The sequence below is a fragment of the Diceros bicornis genome, chromosome 8 (assembly GCF_020826845.1).
Source record: "Diceros bicornis minor isolate mBicDic1 chromosome 8, mDicBic1.mat.cur, whole genome shotgun sequence".
Taxonomy (NCBI): domain Eukaryota; kingdom Metazoa; phylum Chordata; class Mammalia; order Perissodactyla; family Rhinocerotidae; genus Diceros; species Diceros bicornis.
The window spans coordinates 1,224,573-1,244,942 of record NC_080747.1 but is presented as its reverse complement, the minus strand read 5'-3'; the positions used below and the strand labels follow the sequence as shown (position 1 = coordinate 1,244,942).

General features: G+C 51.3%; 1 protein-coding gene and 1 long non-coding RNA gene across 4 annotated transcripts in view; one reads left to right on the top strand and one right to left on the bottom strand.

Annotated features, from left to right (window-relative positions):
• Window positions 1-2,844: 2,844 nt before the first annotated feature.
• Window positions 2,845-10,838, bottom strand: LOC131409406 (uncharacterized). Its single transcript, XR_009220917.1, has 3 exons — window positions 10,445-10,838; window positions 4,598-4,750; window positions 2,845-3,984 (listed from the first exon to the last, which is right to left on the bottom strand). It is a non-coding gene; the product is annotated as an uncharacterized LOC131409406 (long non-coding RNA).
• Window positions 10,839-11,122: 284 nt separating this feature from the next.
• LETM1 (leucine zipper and EF-hand containing transmembrane protein 1) overlaps window positions 11,123-20,370 on the top strand; it is a 39,839-nt gene continuing 30,591 nt past the window's right edge. Inside the window, exons 1-2 of one of the 3 annotated variants that reach the window (XM_058546543.1) lie at window positions 11,123-11,371; window positions 16,009-16,069. In XM_058546543.1, coding sequence (XP_058402526.1) covers window positions 11,293-11,371; window positions 16,009-16,069 — 140 coding nt within the window. In that variant the 5' untranslated portion in view covers window positions 11,123-11,292. Of the gene's footprint in view, window positions 11,372-14,431; window positions 14,571-16,008; window positions 16,070-20,370 lie in introns of those variants that run through there. The other 2 variants (XM_058546541.1, XM_058546544.1) reach the window with 2 other exon arrangements.

Here is a 20,370-nt window from a genome sequence, read left to right as displayed (position 1 = left end):
GCTCTGGCCTGTTGGGGTTCAGCTGTCTTCTATTTCAGCTCCCACCTGCTACCCACCCCCCAAGAGCCTCTCAGGCCAAGGCTGAGCTGGGCAAGGCATATAGGATCAGGGTACCCCAGGCCTGCCTGCTGGCTCTGGGACCAGCCCTGCAGCCATGGGACACGGGGTCAGGGGGTGCTGGGAGTCCCCTGGCAGCAAGGTCTGCAACCGTGCCACATCTGGCTACCCGCCATCCATTAACCGCTCACTCTGGGTATACAGCTCTAGGAGGTACAGTCTCCTCTCCCCTCGACCTTCTCTGTGTGGCTCTGGCTGAAGCCTGCTCTGCCTCCCTGCTCCTCATCACCACGGGTCCTGCAGCTCATGGCCTGGACCTCTCTGTAAGAGCTGCTGCCAAAGGCAAGGCCCAAGCCCCTTAGCCAAAGGAGCCCCTGAGCCCTGGCTTGGCCTCCCAATCCCCCGCCAGGGTCAGGGTCCCCCAGGGGCCAGGCTCAATGCCGTTTCCATGGGGATGCCTGCACTCTGACCCCAGCCTTTCTCCATCCCTGGCCAAATAAAGAAGGCTTCCAAGTGGAAACGAGTGGTCTCAAGCCACCCCTCCTCCCGTGCCCCAGGTGGCCCCTGACTCCAAGAAGGGGTGGGAAGGGAGGTCCCCTCCTAAGCCCAGGGCAGGCCCAGAGCCCAGGCAGAGCAGTGGTGAGGGCCTCCCGTGCCCAGACCTTCCCAGTAGCCCCTTCCCAGCCCTGACCTCTCTGCTCTCCAGGCTTGAAACTTGCCTTTCCCAAGACCCAGCTCTGCCTCAGCTCCTGCCCAGCCCAAGGACCACTTCAGTCCACTGGGACAGCCCCCAGGAGCCAGCGGGCAGTACTGCAAGGCCCCTTGGGGTCACGTGAGCCAACCCTCCGTTGAGCAGGGTTCCCTGTCAGGCAGGGAGATGGACCTGGAGACTGAAACCCTGCTGAGAAGAGTACCCTGCCCCACTCCTGGCTGAGAGACCTGAGCAGGAGGCCTCCCACCTTCTCTGCCCACCCCTATCTCCATCCACCTCGGGGCTGACCTACAGGGAGCCCCCGAGACACCTGAGGTGCCTGTTGTCAGAGTCTCAGTGGTCACCTCCAGGAGCAAACCACAGCCCGGGACCAGGGTCCAGTCCTGGGGGCAACTGCAGACCCATCTTATGGACCAAAGGCTGCTGCCTGGAGATTCCACCTGAGCCGGCCTAGGACTCACCGCCCCACCCCTCCCCAGATTCCACTTCCTAAATCCTCATCTAATCCAGTCTTTCCTCTCCTGCTTGCCACTCTGCCTCACCGCTGCCAGGGCCTTAGTTCAGGTTCCTACTTGGAAATAAGAGGCAGCTTTCTCCTTGCTGGTTCCCCACCCCACTTTCTCCCCCTCCAGTCCATCTCTGCCCCAGCCAGCAGAATTTTTCTAAACCACAAAATTGACATGTCACCCACCTGCTTAAAATCCTGCTATGGCTCCCCAGTGCCCCTCACACAAAGCCCACTCCTCAGCCAGCCTCGTGTCAGACTCGCAGGAATGGGGAGGATGTCAAGCTCTGCCTCTCCAGCTCAGCCCTCTCCCCAGAGCTCCCAGTCTGTGAAGCTGACTCCCCAGTGGACATCACCCCTTGGACAGCCACAGGCACCCACCCTGGGCAGATATGAACTGAACTTCTCCCCTCCCCTCCCCTCCCATGCCAGGTCTTAGTTGGAATACTACTTTCTCCAGAAGCTTCCTCCGAAGGCTTTTGGGGAGAATCTTTCCTGGCCTCTTCTAGCTTCCGGTGGCCGGCAGTCTTGGTGTTCTCTGCTTGTGTCAGCGTCACTGCACTCCCAGGCTCCATCTTCACGTGGCCTTTTCCCATGTGTCCACCTGTCTGTTTTCTCTTAGAAGGACACCAGTCGTTGGATTAGGGCCACCTAAGGACCTTGTCTTAACTCCATTACGTCTGCAAAGACCCTGTTTCCAAATAAGGTCGCACTCAGACACGGGAGTTAGGACTTCAACATGTCTTTTGGGGGACTCCATTCAACCCACAACTCCTCTGTACAACCGGCAGGAAGGAATGGCTGCGTCGGGTCAGAGCCCGCCTCCCCTGAGGGCGCGTGCTCGCACCTGCCCGGCTGCCCTCCCTCCAGAACGTACTGGGGCAGGCCCGCTCGCACGTCCTGGTGGAGGCAAGAAGAGGGCCGGCCTGGCCGCTGGGGCGTCAGTTAGGGACCTGCCCCGCCGGCAGCCAGTCTCCCGCCGCCCGGCCCCGCCCCGCCCAGGCCCGCCCGCCTCATTGGCCAGGCGCTCCAAGGCCCCGCCCACTGTCCGCGGCTCTCCTTCCTGCCCCGGACAGCACGCCACCAACCCCCCACCCCACCCGGGGCCGGCGCGTTGTTTGATTTTTGCAGGTCCGGCTCCCTCAGAGGGAAGGAAGCGATGCCTGAGAAACGAGGGCAATGGTGAGAAGACGGCGACCTCCGCCATGCCGGCCCCACCCCTCCTGCGGCCCCTCTCCTCCATCTTCCGCGGGGACTGCCCCAGATCGAGGACCACCAGCGGCCACCGCTGCCCTCAGTCTTTGGCTAAAGAAACACTGTTTTGTGTTAAAGTAGCTCTTCTATTTCTAATTATGAAAATTGCAGGAAATTAAAACCCAGAACAGAAAAGCGAAGAAAATAAAAGTTCTTCCTAAGCCCGGGGCCTGCAGCGAGAGGTAAGCGCTGGTAACAGCGTGGGGAGCGCTTTGGACCACTTCTGTTCTGGGCTGGTCACTGGCTTCACCACCTGAGTTGGAGACTGACCAGAGACAGCAGGAACAGCCACACGGACACCAGCCTGCCCTCTCTGCCACCGCCCCTGCAGCCAGACGGATCCTTTCTATTATTTTTTTTATTGGAATAATTTTACATTTACAGAAAAAATGCAAAGATAATACACAGTTCCCCCCACCTGTTTCCCTAGTGTCAACACCTTACATTTCCATGGTAGCTTTGTCAATTAAGAAGCCAACATTGGTCCATTACCATTAACCAGACTTGATTTAGAGCTCACCAGTTTTCCCACAGATGTAGAAGGATTCTTTTAAAAAGCAAACCTGATTGAAGCCTATGCTGTGGACTCTAACAGAGAAGCTGTACCAGACTGGCCCTCCCACTGTAAATAGCCAGAATGTGGACAAAACATATGAGGCAACCAGTCTCAGGTGGAAAACAGGGAATGCTGACTGCCATCCCCAGGAAAGGGAAATTCATGAGGTACAACTTGACCACCCCAGCTCTGTTTGTGGGCAGTCTCTACCATGGTACAGGGAGATGGAGTCCTACCAGGGCACGCTGTCCCACTGAGCTGAGAGGGCAGTGACACAGCTGGGATTTGTGAGGAGGGCACTGGAGGAGAGACAGGTGTGTCAAGGGGAATCTAAGATGTCCCACTGTCCTTGGCTGAGGCTTGGGCTGCACAAGCTTAGGGTGAAGCCCCCAGATTTACCAGATAACAACCACCATGGGAGCTCTGGCCTGGCCCGACTGGAGATCTCGTTCAAGCCCATGCACATCCCTGGCATGCAGCTGAAACACCAGGATCCAGACCCCGGGAACTAGGGCTGATTCTAGAGCGAATGTTCTCCAGACACATCCTGTCTCAGTTATCTATTGCTGTGTATCATATTACCCCAAAACAACAGTAAACATTGATTACCGCATGCAATTTCTTTGGTCAGGAATTCAGGAGTAGGTGAGCCGGATAGTTCTGGCTCAAGGTGTTGCATGAGGTTGCAGACAAGATGTTGCCCAGGGCTGGCCTGACTGGAGCTGTGGATGGGCTGCCAAGACGGTTACTCAGGTGATGCTAGTCTTGGGCAGGAGGCTTCAGTTCTTCCCCATGGGGGCCTCTCCACAGGCTGCTTGAGGGTCCTCCTAACACGGGAGCGGGAAGTCCCTGAGGGGAAATCCAAAGAGAAGGAAGGCAGAAGCTGCAGTCTTTAGTGATCTGGCATTAGAAAGCACACACTGTCAATTTCAGAGGGAGACAACAGAATCTAGACACTCCATAACATATCATCCACAACAACCAATATACAATAAAAAGTCACTAGGCATGCAAAGAAAAGAGAAAATGTGGCCATAGTCAAGGAAAAATCAATAGAAACCAACCCTGAGTCCAGTGTTAGATTTGACAGATAAAGATTTTAAAGCAGTTGTTTCAAGATATTCAACAATTAAAGGAAAAGACGGTCTATTCAGTGAAGAGAAATGGAATCTCAACAGAAAAATGGAAGCTGTTAAAAAGAACCAAACGAAAATTCTAGAAATGAAAAGTGCATAATTGAAATGACAAAATCACTGGATAGGCTTGACAGGAGACTGAAGGTAACATAAAGATTCAGTGGACTTAAAGACAACCACTAGTAATTATCCAATCTGAAGATAGAGAGGAAGATGTTGAAGAAAATAAACAGTCTCAGGCACTTGATAGACAATAGTAAAGGGTTTAACGATATGTATTGGAGCCTGAGGAGAAAAAAGTAGGAATGAGACAGAGAAAAATACTTGCCAAAATAATGGCCAAAAATTTTCCAAAGTTGACAAAAGCATTGACTTACACATCCAAGAAGCTCAGTGGACCCCAAGCAAGATTCAGCCTACTGGGATGCAAACCACACACAGGCACTTCTTAGTCAAACCAGAGGGGCAGGTGGTGAGGACAGAGACAGTGGTCTTAACCAATCACAGGCAAAATATCACACTTCTGCAAACTGTACCAAAAAAGAACAGAGCCATGTGAATACACTGACTTGCCAGGGTCTCATGCAGGGGCCTTGTTAGCTTCAGGACCACTGTGCCTCCCATCGGGACAACCGTGAGTGGAGTGGTGGTGCACAGACCAGCTGGCTGAGGGAGAAGGGGAAAAAAGAGAGAGTCCAGAAATACTGAGATAGGACAGAGGGGCAGGGCAGACTGGGGGAAGGAAAGACTGTTCAATAAGGAGGCCTGGGGAAGGGCTATGCTATCTAAAGGGCACAAAATGAAGTTGGGCTTGTTTCTCACGCTGCATGCAAAAATTCCTGGGAACTCTAGATGGATCAAGGTCTGAAATAGTAAAAGAAAAATCTTTAAATCTTTTGGTAGAGGATCTAAGTGAATACCCTTCTGACCTTAGTTCAGGGAAGATTTCTCTAAAAGGACAAGGAAAAAACCCATTCGCTATCAAAGGAAAGATTTGACTGGGGGCCGGCCCCGTGGTGTAGCGGTTAAGTGCACGCGCTCCACTGCTGGCGGCCCGGGTTCCGATCCCGGGCGCACATCAAGGCACTCCTTGTCAGGCCATGCTGTGGCGGTGTCCCACATGAAGTGGAGGAAGATCAGCACGGATGTTAGCTCAGGGCCGGTCTTCCTCAGCATAAAGAGGAGGATTGGCATGGATGTTAGCTCGGGGCTGATCTTCCTCACAAAAAAAAAAAAAAAAAAAGATTTGACTGTACTAAAATTCAGAACTTCATTCATCAAAGGATATCAAGAACAACCAAAACAAGCTTGAAGAGCAAGCTGGAGATTTGACAGCACCATATATCAAAGCAAGTTATAAAGCTGCAGTTATTAAGACCACTTGGTATTGACTAAAGTACAAACAGAAAGACCAAGCAGCAGAATCAAGTCGCATGGCATACATAGCCACCAGATTTATAACAAAAGTGCCACTGTCATTCACTGGGGTATATTAGCTATTTGCTTCTGTAATAAATTCTCAGAAACTTAGTGGCTTAAAACAACACAAATTGATCATCTTAAGGTTATGTAGGTCAGAAATCTGATGCAGGTCTCACTGGGCTAACACTGAGGTGTCATCAGGGCTGCATTCCTTTCTGGAGGCCCTAGGAGAGAATTCATTTCCTTGCCTTTTCCAGCTTCTAAAGGCTGCTTGCATTTCTTGGCTCAAGGCCCGTTCCTCCATCTTCAAAGCCAGCAATGGCTGCTCAAGTCCCCCTCATGCTGCATTACTCTGACCTCCTCCTCTGTAGTCAAATCTCCCTCTGCCCCTTGCTTCTGCCTCCCTCTTCCATTTCTAAGGATGCTTATGATTACATTGGGCCCAGCTGGATAATCCAGAATAATCTCCCATCTCAAGATCCTTAATATAATCACCTCTGCAAAATCCCTTTTTCTGTGTCAAGTAACATATTCACAAGTTCTGGAATTAGGATAGGAGTGGACATCTTTGGGAGCCATTATTCTGCCTACAGAAGGGGACAGAAGATAGTCTTTTCAACAGATGGTGCTGGATCTATTTTGTACCCATAGGGGAAAAGTCATCCTTGATCCCTGCCTCGTAACATAGAAGACAAACACGTACCAGTTCCAAATGATCATAAGCCTAAATGTGAAAGAAAGAACAATTTAAGTTTCCAGAATAAAACATATGAGAATATCTTCATGACTTTAGGGTAGCAAAGATTTCTTCAGTCACAAAAAGCACTCACCAAAAAAGAGATTAAATCATTAAAATTAGGAACTTCTATTCATCAAAAGACACCATGAAGAGTTGAAAAAGTAATCCACTGAATGGGAGAAAATGCTTGAATTATAAATATCTGACTAAGGTCCCTCTATCCAGGATATACAAAGAACTCTTACAAATCAATAAGAAAAAGAGAGATGACCCAATGGAGAAATAGACAAAAAACTATCCTTACACAGGCACTTCACAAAAGAGGAGGTCCAAATAGTCAAAAGCACATGAAAAAGTGCCTCAGAATTCTTAGCCATGAAAGGAATGCAAAATGAAACCACAATATGCCCCACAGCTTCCAGAATTACAATCACAATAAGTACAAAACCAAGGATTGATGGGGATATTGAGTGACTCCTGCTCTGCTGGTGGTGGGGTAAGCTGGTAAAACCATTTTGGAAAACCATTTCCAAATGTTGAACTTAAGTACACCCTCTAACCAGCAATTCTGCTCCTGTCAAAGGCATCCGTGTGTGCAACAACAAAGGCAGCCACGTATGAGAATACCAGTAGCAACGTTATTCATAATGGCCAAAAATTGAGGGTCCATCAACCTTATCGTTGATAAACAAGTTTTGGTATACTCATATAATGAAATATTGCATAGCAATGAAAAATAACAAATTACTGTTACCCACAACAACGCTGATGAATTTGATAGACATAATGTTAAGTGAAAGTAGCCAGATAAAAAAAGTATACCCTCTTTGATTCCATTTATATAAAGCGAAACAACAGACAAAACTGATTTTTGGCAGAAGTCAGAGTAGAGGGTATCTCTGAGAAGGGGTGATCTCAGAGTGGGCATGAGGAGGCTTCTGGAGCTGGCAGCCTTCTGCCTTGATTGGAGTGGGGGTTGCATGGGTGTGTGCATAATGGAAAAACACTTTAGACTGAACACTTAGGACTTGGGCACTTCCCTTTACTTTACATACACTGAAGTAAAATTAAAAGTTAATTTTAAAACTAAAACTTTTAATTTAAAAAGTTTACAAAAATATACTTTTGCAGTCATGCTGACCGAGCAATCCAGCTTCTAGAGATCTGTCCTTGAATTTGTTATGATTAAGTTCAGCTTTATATACAGAAACTCCTTCAAATAACAGTGGCTGAGAAAAAGATAGATGTTTTCTCGCTCTTATATAAAACAAGTCCAAGGTGGGCAGTCCAGGCTCCTTTCTTTCCATTCCATCACCCACAGTGCTTGGCAGGCAGAAGGAAGCAGAAGGGTACAGGGGCCACCTTCGCTGTAAAGACCTTTCACCTTAAGTCCCAGTTCTAGCTTCAAGGGAGGCTGGTGAATACAGTGTTTTCCAGTAAACTCAGTAAAACCAGGGTTCTGTTATGAAAAGGCAAGGACAGAATGGTTATTGCTGTAGGGAGCCAGTAGGCTCCAGCTTAGTCCCACAGACACCATTCTTGGGTTCTCAAGATGCAAAGGCACATCCCTTCCATGTCCCAGCCCAGGGCCACCACCTTGGTCACATAGGTTGTCCCAACGGGGGGAGAAGGGGCTAGAGGCCAACCCCTGCTCCTGCTGCTGCACGTGCCTGGCTAAGGCTGCTTCCAGCTGGAGGAAGGCGCACCTTTTCCCACAGGTACTCAAAGGTGTCCTGGCCCGTCTCCTGCAAGCACCTTGCCCTCCATCCTTGCCTCAGGGTCTTCTCCTGGGCTCACACCCTAGCCCTTGCCGTGGCCAATAAGGACAAGCCACCCACCACCCCTGTTGTGAGCATCCCTTTCTTGCCAGCTGGCTTGCTCTGGTACCTGATTTCAAATTCCCCTCAGACTCAGCAGGCCCTACAGGTCAGTGACTGTGCCGCCTTTCACCGTCCCAAGATGCCCCCACCTCCTCCTCCCTTCCTCTCTTGCACACACCTTGACTCCACTGTTCCTCTCTTCTTTCATCACACTTCTGGGCAAAATCCCAACCCAATCTAATTTAACTCCACCTGCTCTGTACCTGAGCATGGCTGGAGTACAGCACACAGCCCTGCCACGGCTTCCTCCGGTACCCTGACCCCTAACCCGCTCCCCTAACCCAATCTCTAACCTGACCCCCTAACCCAGTCCCTAATCTGACCCCTAACCTGATTCTCTAAACTCCCTAACTGGGGCACTCGTGCTGCCTGGACATCCCATCCTGTTTCTCTTGACTTTCTCACTTCTATAAATGCAGAGCAACCGTGGAAGGTTATGTATGATTTGTGGGGAGCATAGGGAAGAGGAAAAGGGAGCCCCCAAAATAAGAGACAAGAGAGAAAGAAAAAGGCAAAAAGACTCCATGACATTAAAACAAACCTGCTATGCCATGATTCTGCGCACCTGGACTGTTGCACGAAGAGATGCAGGACAGGCAGGCGGCCTTTCATTTGGCATTAAGGGTATGCATGGCAAGCTTTGAGATGCCAGATTTCTACTTGTTTCTTTATACTTTTTATAAACTTGAAATGGCTACACCATGCACACGTTCTTTAAATAACCAGAAGAACCAATGAAGTTATTTTGATTGTTGAAAAATGAATTTTTCTAACACCCCACCCTTTGGGCTGCAGAGAGCATCACAGATGGTGCCCAAAAGTCCCCAACACAGCGCCGACCCCTCTATGGAAAACCTATTGTTGGCTACTTCTCCCATCCCACCTGACGGGGCCAGGAGTAAGTCATCCCAAGGGCAGGTGAGCAGTGTTGTACATTTCCTCACACCTGGTTCCTTGGGCAATAGAGAGGCGGCTGGGGCCTCCCCTGTCCAGTACCCTTCAAAGTCCTGCAAACAGACACTTTTTTTTTTTTAATTTATTTATTTTTCCCCCAAAGCCCCAGTAGATAGCTGTATGTCACAGCTGCACATCCTTCTAGTTGCTGTATGTGGGACGCGGCCTCATCATGGCCAGAGAAGCGGTGAGTCGGTGCGCGCCCCGGATCCGAACCCGGGCCGCCAGCAGCGGAGCACATGCACTTAACCGCTAAGCCACGGGGCCGGCCCCAAACAGACACTCTTGCTCTTCTGTTGGTCACTACCTCCTGCTCGGCCCCGTCTCTGGTGATTTGGGATCCCAAAGCATTGTCTGGGACCAGCTTTCTCCCCTGCTCTGTGGGGCCTCCCTCCCTGCCTCTGGATGGCTTTAGGACAGTCTTTGAGAGCTCAGGGCCAATGTCAGCTACAAGTACTACGACAAGCATAGTCCTACACTTTGGGCATTAAAAGGCCAGTCCTTTCTGACCCTGAGCGCCTGTCTGCCCTGGCACAGGCCTGACCCTGGATGGGGGGACAAGGACTGTTTTTCCTTATCCCCCTTTGAATCCTGGGGGATGGGTAGGGAAGGGCCCTGGCTTTATGGTTTGTTGGCAGTGGAGGCCTTGATTTCAGGAATATGTGTGCTTAGATTAACTCTGCATTTGACCTCTATAGCGCTCACTGCCCAGTGCCAATACAGGCCAATACAGGCACTTTATGTCATCTTCAAAGTGCCCTGCACTAACTAGAGCCACCTTCTCCCACCTCAGATGAGGACTCCAGGCCCATCCCGGTTCAGCACCTGGCAGTTCTGGTTCAGGGTTCAGGAAAACCACCCCAGTCAAGCTACTTCTTCCAGATGGTGAGGACTGAGTGTTGGGGGAGCTGCTGAAGACTGGGGAGCCTGCTGGGATCAGGAGTTTCAAGCTCATGCACTGAGAACAGATATACACGGAGTGTACTGTAGGACCCTCACCAAGCGGTGCCCTGGCATTACATTAGTGAACAAGACAGGCGGATGGGGTGAGAAGGATGGAAAAGACCTTCCAGGCAGAGGACCTGAAAGGAGCAAAGGCTGGGAAGTGAGAAGTAATGCGGTGAGGCCAGGGAACGGCCTGGTGCCACTGGGTTGGGGTGCAGGCTGGTGGGAGTGGCCTGCTGGGGAAGACCGCGTTCCGGTGAGCCCCAGGAGCCGCCGATCCTCACCTTTCCCCGCGTCTGCTCTCCCCGCGTCACCTCATCGACCCTCCCACGCCCGTCGCGAACGTGACCCCATGTTAGGGAAGGGAAGGAAGGAGCTCGAACATCACGGCTGCCCGGAGAGGAGACTTCTGGGAGCAGGTGCTTGAGCGGTCAGCCGGGCGGACCCGCAGGCTCGGCCCAGCCCAGGCGGGAATCCCGGAGGCGAGCCAGGACCCCGCGTCCCTGTCGCGGACTGGGGGTGGCGCAGGCCAGAGCAGAATGACGGGCGGTCGGGCGGCCGCGGCGCGAAAGTCTGTGTTGGGAGGGCCGCCCTGGACCACGGGGGGCCCTCTCCCACACGTCCCCGGAATCGTTTTGCTGCGTGTCGGTGCAGGGCTAGGTCCCACTCGGTTGCCGGCGCCCTGAGGCGATAGGGCCCGCCACGTATGCGCTGCCGGCTCCCCTAACCTGTGCGGCCGTCGCGCCGTCCCGCGACGGCAACCACAGCGCAGCGCGCCGGCAGGGCCAGGCCGCCCGGTGCACGCCGGAACCTGTAGTTCGCGGCGGCGCAGTGCACACCGGGACCGGTAGTCGGCCGAGGCACCGCCCCTCACCTGGCCGGCGGCGGGCGCACGAGGGGCCCAATGGGAGCGGCGGCCTGGCCGCCCCGCCCCGCAACGCCGGACGTCTGTGCCGGGGCATGGCCGCCGCCGGTGCCGGGCTCTTAAGCTGAGCGCCCGCCTCGGGGAGCCAACCGCCGCCCTCAATCGTCCGCGCGAGGGCTGTGGCGCCGCCGGGCCGGCTAGGAGCCGCGGCCGCCGCGGAGGAGGAGGAGGCAGCAGGCGGCCGGAGAGGCCGCCGCGGCCGGGCGCATGGCGTCCATCTTACTCAGGAGCTGCCGCGGCCGGGGGCCCGCCTGCCTCCCGCCGCCTCGCGCCGTCGCCCCGAGGGGTAAGCGGCCGGCTGTCTGCCGAGGGCGCGGGGCCGGGGGCGTGGGCTGGTGGCCGGGGGTAGGGGACTGGAGGACGGGGCCAGGGTTGGTGGGGGGACAGGGGCCGGGGAGGGCCGAGAGGAGGGCTGGAGGTGGAGGAGAGCCGGGCGGAAGCAGAGAGGGGCCGGGGGCTGGGGGCCAGGGCCAAGACGGGCGGAGCGGAGAGAGCCTCGGTCCGGCAGCCCCACGGCGCCCCCAAGGCTGGGCTGCTCCCGCTGGGTAGGGGCGCTCGGACGAGCCCGGGACTGGGGTCACGCCGGGCTGGTGTCACTCCCGGCAGGGACCTTGGGCAGTCCTGCCCTTCCGCCCCGCCCTGACCGACCCGCTGCCGGGGCGTGGTGAGCGTTCGGGCCGTGGGGGCCGTGCGCGCGGGGCGGCCGGGCGCGGGCCGCGGCTTGTGACTCACTCGCTCTGTGACCTTAGTCGCCCGGCCGCTGGCCGCTGCTTCGTGAGCAGGGAAAGTTTTGAAGGGAGCGCCCTAGGACGGTCTCAGCGCTCCTTTTGTGGTTAAGGTCGGTGGAACGTGGCGCCCACTCACGAGGACAGTCGTGCCCTTTGGCCACGTTCAGGGCTTCTGAGATGAGATGGCCGGGGGCTGGCAGACGCTGGCGAGCAGGCCCTGCGGGCTTGCAAGACGTCCGTGGGGCTGATATTCTTATGATGTTATTGGGCCTCTGTAGAGTCTCCAGGTCTTGCGGTGCATGGCCTGGGGCAGGTCCCTTTGTACGTGGAGCCTCAGTGACGGCACCTGTGACATAGAGATCGGGGCTATTAGGAGTCCACATGTAGGGCGCCAGAACTCTCCTTCACTCCCTCTCTCCTCTCTTTCTCTTTTTACATTAACCTTTCTGAGCTCGTTTCTTATTTGTAAGATTGGAGTAAAGATAAAACTTTCCATATAAAATTGAGAGACTCAAGTAAAATACTATATTTCAAGATGCTTTTCAGTTTACAAAGGCACTCTAAGAAACGTGACTCTTGTAATTTTTAACAGTAGTGGCTGGTTGGCTGCTTAGACCTTTGGAGCTGTGGAAAGGGCATTGAGCAGTGAGCACTGACTGTGTGTGAACTCTTGGGTGTCCAGTCCAGCTTTTAGTCTCTCCCTCTGCTGTCAGAGCTCTCTCTGTATCTCTTGCCTGTTAAGGATGGTGATAATAATACTTTGGCCACTTCACATTTCTGTAGCGTGTTTATGGATGAGAAGTTAGCTGAATTTGTTTTGTGGCTGTATTATTCTGGGACCACAAATGTTTCCTGAAGTTATCACGGTTCTTTATTACACAGACACGAAGGGGCTGAGAGAGAGTGAGTTTGCTGCAGGAGCAACAGGGAATCCAGAGCCTGTGGGACCCAGGGCTGGACAGTGGGGAGCAGGTCCCTGAACCGTCAGAAATGACGCTCCTGGCTGGCTGGGCACGGCAGCTCTTGTCTAGTGCACATTTCTCCTGTTGTTAGCGTCTTGCGTGAGTATGGCTCATTGTCACAGTCATGAGCCAGTGCAGTATTCAGATTGCCTTTCTTCTGTCCCATACCCTGCTCTGGTCTCTTTTTCTGTTACGTGCTTTTCCTTTATCTGCACACACTTTATTCTGATGTCCTTTTTTGTCCCAGGACACCTCCAGCATACCACGTTACCATTAGTCGCCATTTCTCTTTAGTCTCCTCTTGGTGGTGACAGTTTCTCAGACTTCCCTTGAGAGTTTTGAGGAGGACTGGTCAGATATGTTGTAAGATGCCCCTCTATTGGGATTTGTCTGATGTTTTTCTCATGGTTAAACTGGGGTTATGGGTTTTGTGGGTAAGGCCACAGAGGTGAAGTGTCCTTCTTATCACGTCCTATCACATCCCTAGCAATGTGATTTATCACAGTTGATGTTGACCTTGCTCACCTGGCTGAGGTGTGTCTGGCAGGTCTCTGCTGTGGGGTTACTCTTTTCCTGCTCTCCACACTGTGCTCTTTGGGAGGAAGTCGTTCTGTGGGGCACATACTTAGGAGTAGGCTAGGGCTCTGTAGAGGTGGGCTGACCGGATTTGCCAATGACAGGGTGTGAGAGCAGCCAGGGCCTGGCATTTGGCCATTATTGAAACAGGAGGACTTGGGGAGGAGCAGGCGGGGGGAAGCTGGGAGTTCTTGGAGCTGTTGAATGTGAGGTGTGAGGTGCCATCCGGCCTCCAGGTCTCATGTACCCACAGGTATTCAGATACAGAGTGCCGAGGGAGGATCTGGAGGTGGGTAGAGAGGATCCTGGCAGGAACAGCTGGGGAGAATCTGGAGAGTGTGGTTTCCTGGAAGATAGGTAAAGAAAGGTGTGGGATACAAAGAAACATATTTGGTCTCTGTCTCTGGTCCCCAGTTCCTGGCTGAGCTCCTAAAACCCTTCGTTTTGCTGGAGTGATAAGAATGGCTTTTGTTCTTCATAATGAGCCCCTTTCTGTCATATCTGAGTTCATGCTAACGAAGAACCTATGATTAGAGGGTTGGACCTTCCAGCCCCACCCCCAGCCTCCAGGGAGGGGAGGGCATCTGGAGACTGAGTTAGATTGCCATTAGCCAAGGTTATATTCAATCATGCCTAGGTAATGAAGATAAAAACTCTTGAACAGGGAGGCTTGGGGAATTTCTGGGTTGGTGGCGCATGCTGACCCGACGGAGACAAAAGCTCTTGCACTCAGGACTCTTCCGGACCTCGAGCTATGTACCTCTTCGTCTGGCTGTTCATCTGTATCCTTTGTAATAAACCATAATAGTAAGTAGAGCACTTTGCTGAGTTCTGTGTTATTCCAGCAAATTATCAAAACTGAGAGGGTTGTGGGAACCCCTGAATTTGTAGTTGGCAAAAATGTGGGTAGCCTGAGGACCCTTCTTGCAACTGGTGTCTCAAGTGGGGGCAGCCTTGTGGGACTGAGCCCTTACTTAACCTGTGGGTCTGCACTCATGCTGCGGAGAATCAGAATTGAATTGTAGGAAAAAAAAACAAAAAAAACGAATTGAATTGTAGGATGCCCAGCTAGTGTCGCAGTGGGAGCGTTGCATTGGTTGTTGGAAAAAAGACACAACAAAACGGCTTCCAGAAGGAGGGAGTGGCCCCTGGACCACATCCATGCAGAGGAAGAGGAGGACACGGCCTTCAGAGTGGGGAGAGCATGGGAAGGGAGCAGGTGGGACAGAGAGGGTACGAGTTCATGGAGCTTAGAGATGAGGGGCCGGCCAGGGAGCTCTGGGAGCTGTGACAGCTTGTCTGCTTGCTGGGGGCAGTGCACAGGGCAGGGCACCATTTCTGAGCTAAGTTGTTGAGGTGAGCGCCTGGCCCAGGGCAGGGGTGGAGGGGACAGGCACAGGTTGGGGGAGGCTTCTGTTTGGGAGACAATGAGGGCAGGTCCTCAGCTAGAATGAGAAGGGCTAGTGTGCTCTTTGCCACTTGCTTTTTAATTTTAACTGAAAAGGTAACATTGAAATATAAAAGATTATTTTATAAATTATGGTGAGTGAACACTCATGAGCCCAGCCCCCAACTTAAAACGAGGCTGTCACCTGTATTACACGGTCCCAAGTTTAATGTTTAATACCCTTCTGCACAGGATGTGAGAGTTGCCCATGATGAGACTGGCCCTCTTATTGAATTACATAGTGACAAGTGGAAGTCCTTGTCCCCAGAGGGTCCACTGGGAGCAGCTTGGGTCTACCCTGCCTGGCCTGCTCTGAGGGTGTCCAGGAGTTGGCATGTGTCCCCTGCCTTGTCCATCTTCTCTCTCCCCTTTTCACACTGGCTCCCAGAGTGAGCCCTCAGCAACCCAAACCTGCTCTGGGCACTCCTGCTGCCTGAAGGGTCTTATGATGCCAGCCGGCCTTTCCAGGCTCACTGCCTGGCATCTCATGGGGATGGCGCCTCTGGCCCTGCCACCCCCAATATCTGTCTTGTCCCCTCCAGAAGCTGTTTCCCCAGCACAGGGTTTGATCACAGGTAGGCCCAAATGTTGGTCATGTAAATGAACTGTGAATTTATGCTTATGGAAACTAGAGTGAGTTAGGGAAAGTGTCAGAATACATCAAAATGCTAAAAATGTGCTGTACACTTGTTGATATTGTTTATCCAAGAAATGGCTTACTTTTGGCTTTATTTTTCCAGTAATTCTCGTAGCCCTCGCCCCCTCGTGTGGGCAGAGAGGGCGTTGGGTCATTTGGACAGGGCCCTCACTTGCTCTGTGGGGCTGACTGTGCGACGGGGGTCATGTGCATCCTGGGCTCTGCCCACTAGAGCCAGCTAGAGTAAATGCGGAATGGTCCCACCTGGGGAGACCCACAGGCCCACACGCCCTGGGCCCTTGGCTGATGGAGCCTGGTGCCCACACTTGGGGTGCATGGAGCCAGGGGCTGCCTCAGGCTACCCCTCTTCCCTAGGGGTACCCCAAGAAACTATGTTCCTAACTGGGGCAGACCCTTCACTTAGCAACACTCTGAAACCTTCCAACACTCAGAACAGGCTTCCAGATACTCTACAAAAGAAATGGGCACTTTTTCAGACTCTGAAAGACAGTATCAGTGTAAAGCACCTGTTTTGAGACTTATTTTCTTGTTTTTTTCTTGTTTTTGTCATAGGTAGTCTGGGGGATCGTGCTTGTCTCAGTTGTGCCAACACCGTGGGGTTGATAAGCTGCGTGTAAGTAAATAAATGTCACTTTCTCCCTATTTGAAAGTGGGAGCCTGAAAATGCTCAAGTGGTGTGTGACTCTGAATTTTGGGGAAGACAGTATATCCTACTTTCCTGTTCTTTGTTTTTGTTTATTTCAAACCTTTATCTTTTCCTTTTGAAATACATAACCGCATACGTTAGTGAATCTTTGGAAAATAAATGAACTCATGATCCCAATACCTGTTACAAATGTTAGTAGTGTTTTGATGTATTTTATTCTGGTCTTTTTTCTTATGTATCTGTTTTTAAAACATAGAGTGGTAACCACAGTCTATATATATATTGTGTATTTAATGTGACAAATCTTTTCCATACTTACATGGCTGCGATTTTCAGCGGATTTCCATGTATTTGTGCAAAAAAAACGTTGGAAGTGCCGGGCAGCATTGTTGGTTTTGGGCTCGATCAGTGAGCACACAGACCCTTCCTTGTACCATATTCCGTCCTTCACAGAGCATCGTGTTGAACCACTGCTGGCCGTAGGGCTCGCCCCCACCTGGTTCTGGGGACGTGGTAGATTTAGCTCTTCCCTGTGGTAGGTCTGTGGTACTGTTGCAAGGCTGGAGGTCTTCCTGGAGGGAGTGGCAACCACACTTCCCTGTCCACTGTCACACACGGACTTGAACTTACGTTGGAGCTGCTGTGTTCTCCCACTCACCATCCCCGCTACCCGGCATCCTCGTGGTCTCCTTCTGATCCCCCTCACCTATCTCGTGGGATGCCCACACCTCTCTCCTGGCACCAGGTCTGTGTCCACCTGCCCCAGACACCCAGAGTGGAGCTCATCTCTCCCTTCCAGTATCCCAGATTCTTTCTGTTCGAGAGTATGGGACCTTCTTCCCAAGTGCTGTCCGTCTGGCCTCTCACAGCCCCTTACCCATGGAGCTGTGAGGTCTTTTGGGTTTTCTTACTCATTTGAGATTAATTTGTCACCTCATCTTGGCTATAAAACTTTTCTGGAGGATGCTTCCTGGGAAATATTTAATTCCCTAAAATGAAAACTACACAAGTCATATGTGAAAAATTGGTTGTTATTAAAGCAAAATCGTGCTTAAACATATTTTCAGTTTTATGGCTTTTATAAAGTGCTAAATGAGCAGCCAGCCACACGTGGCTGTTCGTGCATGTGCAGGTGTCTCTGTGTAATTGATGCATGTGCAGTGTTTGGTGGGGACACAACAAAGTCTGTGTAAAACTCCTCCCAGGGGGCCGGCCCTGTGGCTTAGCAGTTAAGTGCATGCGCTCCGCTACTGGCGGCCCAGGATTGGACCTCCGGTGTGCACCGACGCACCGCTTGTCCGGCAATGCTGAGGCGGCCTCCCACGTACAGCAACTAGCAGGATGTGCAGCTACGACATACACCAATCTACTGGGGCTTTGGGGAGAAAAAGGGAAAAAAAGGAGGAGGATTGGCAGTAGATGTTAGCTCAGGGCCGGTCTTCCTCAGCAAAAAGAGGAGGATTGGCATGGATGTTAGCTCAGGGCTGATCTTTCTCACAAAAGAAAAGAAAAAAAAAAACTCCCAGCAGCAGCCCCTGCGGGCCCAGTTGCTGCCAGAGTGCTGTCTCCCAGCTCTTGGCTTTGGTTTTAATTAGGTTTCTCTTCTGATAGTCACAAGACTTTACTGTCATGAAATATTTCTTTTTATGACATGGAGCCATTGACATATGAGTGTAGAACATCTTTACTCTTGCTGAAGTGTGCTTTTCTAGATTTCATTCCAAAGTGAACTCTGTAATCTGCAGGTAGCATTTCAGGGACCTGGAGACCAGCGGGTGGTGTAAACAGAGTGGCGAGTGACCCGGGGCTGCAATCATGGTTGCCGTGTAGGATGTGGCCCCTCAGGGCCAGCTCTTGGGGTTTTTCAAGATAAGTTGGAAGTCTAGGTTTTCGTGTCAAGTCTTTGAGGTTAGAGAACTGCTGCATGGACCTACTGCAGCCCCGTGTAGACTGGGCTCACTTATGTGAACCACCCCAGGGGTGTGGACTGGGCTCACTTGCGTGAACCACCCCAGGGGTGTGGACTGGGCTCCCCTGCGTGAACCACCCCAGGGGTGTGGACTGGGCTCCCCTGCGTGAACCGCCCCAGGGGTGTGGACTGGGCTCCCCTGCGTGAACCACCCCAGGGGTGTGGACTGGGCTCACCTGCGTGAACCCCCCCCCCCCCGGAGTGTGGACTGGGCTCACCTGCGTGAACTACCCCCAGGAGTGTGGGGGCCGTTCACCTGCATGAACCACCCCAGGTGTGTGGGATCTGGCACTATGGATCAGTGATGCCAGCAGCTTGCAAGGCCAGCTGTGCCTGTCTCCCTCGAGTGGGGAGTCTGTCATTCCTGGGCGCTCTGTACCTGTCATTTACCTCAGTGAGTTCTCTAGCTGGGTTTTTTTTTTTTTGTGAGGAAGATCAGCCCTGAGCTAACATCCATGTCAATCCTCCTCTTTTTGCTGAGGAAGACCGGCTCTGAGCTAACGTCTATTGCCAATCCTCCTTTTTTTTCCCTTTTCCCCCCAAAGCCCCAGTAGATAGTTGTATGTCATAGTTGCACATCCTTCTAGTTGCTGTATGTGGCATGCGGCCTCAGCATGGCCCGAGAAGCGGTGCGTCGGTGCGCACCCGGGATCCAAACCCGGGCCACCAGTAGCGGAGTGCGCGCACTTAACCGCTAAGCCATGGGGCCGGCCCAAGCTGGCTTTTGTCTCCGAGGGACCAGGCCTCGCATGCCTCCTTATTGGACAGTCCTTCTAGATGAAGTTTTGAATTATTTCAGTTCTGAAATTTTTTTGAAGAAGAAGATTGGCCCTGTGCTAACGTCTATTGCCAATCTTCCTCTTTTTCTTTTTTGTCCCCAAAGCCCCAGTACATAGTTCTGTGTCATAGTTGTAGAATTGTAGCTCTTCTGTGTGGGATACCGCCTCAGCATGGCTTGAGCAGTGAGTGGGTCTGTGCCCAGGATCCGAACTGTCGAACCCCGGGCCACCGAAGCAGAATGCACAAACTTAACTGCTGTGCCACTGGGCCGGGCCCTGAAATGGTCTTTTGGGGATTGTAACTGGGATGCCATTAAACCCATAAAATTGTTTGGGAATATTTTAAAATTAAATGTAGTCTTTACAAGTGTAAGTTGTTTTCTTTATTAAGGCCTTTTCTCTCAGAAAAAGGTGTCATTTTCTTTACATAGGCCACATGCATTGCCTTTAAGACACTTTACAGATGTGTTCTATTTGGTGTTGTTAACGAGCCTACCTTTTCATTATCTTTTCTAAGTGATTGTTACTGGCGTGTAAGGTACTAATTTCTGTATGTTTTCTTGTGTCTGGCCACTTCACACAGTTCCATTGATTATTTTTTAGCTTATATTGTAACACATTTTAATTAATGGTCGTGGATCTTCCTAGTGCACAATAATAATTTTTTGTCTCTTCCTTCCCAGTGCATTTAGCTTCTGTTGGGGTTTTAGCTCTTATCTCGGTAGCCAGATCTGTTATCAGAAGAGCTGTAGTCAATCATGCATTATCACAACAGCAAAAAATAGAGTACCTAGTGTTTACTTATAATGTTAGCTTCTGTTTTTGAGTACTCTTTGCTGTGTCTGTTTATTATTTTAAAGTGTTTTTATTAGGAATGGATGTTGAATTTGTTGAGCACCTTTTAAGATTCAAATGCCCTTGCATTTAAGATTCATATTAAAACATAAAAGCTGTGCTTTATTTATAAGTTCCCACAATTTTTGTAAAGTTTACTCTTTGTTTAGAAAGTTAAACAGTGAGAACTGTAAAGCTGTTTGGCTGAACTCATACCCTTCAAATTAGGGATTATAGGTGAGAGTTGAGACTCATGTCGGTTTCAGCATCTAAAACATTTGATTGTTTTTTTGATCATACAGTATAAGAAATGTTGAGATAAGTAGTTGCAAGTGGTAACTATTTGTATTAGTTTTTTTAACTGTTACTTTGCAACCTCAATCTTCAGTTGAAATCGTCCAGACCCCTGAAGGGTGAGAGTTTATGATTCAAGAGAACATCATGGATATCATTTGGCAGCACCTGACCTCCTTTATCATAGAAAGAGAGACAGAGAGGAAGCACCCGAAACTGCATAAGCAGTCAAACTGTAACACAGCAGCTTTGAAACCCAGCATTTGCTGAATCTTGTTCAGTGGGAAAACCTGAGCTGATATGAGGCTGTTCCTCTTCTTAAGCCTCCCATAGTGTGAGTGCTCATAAAATTTGCTGCAGAAATATTAATGTGTTGCTGACAGGTACTGCCC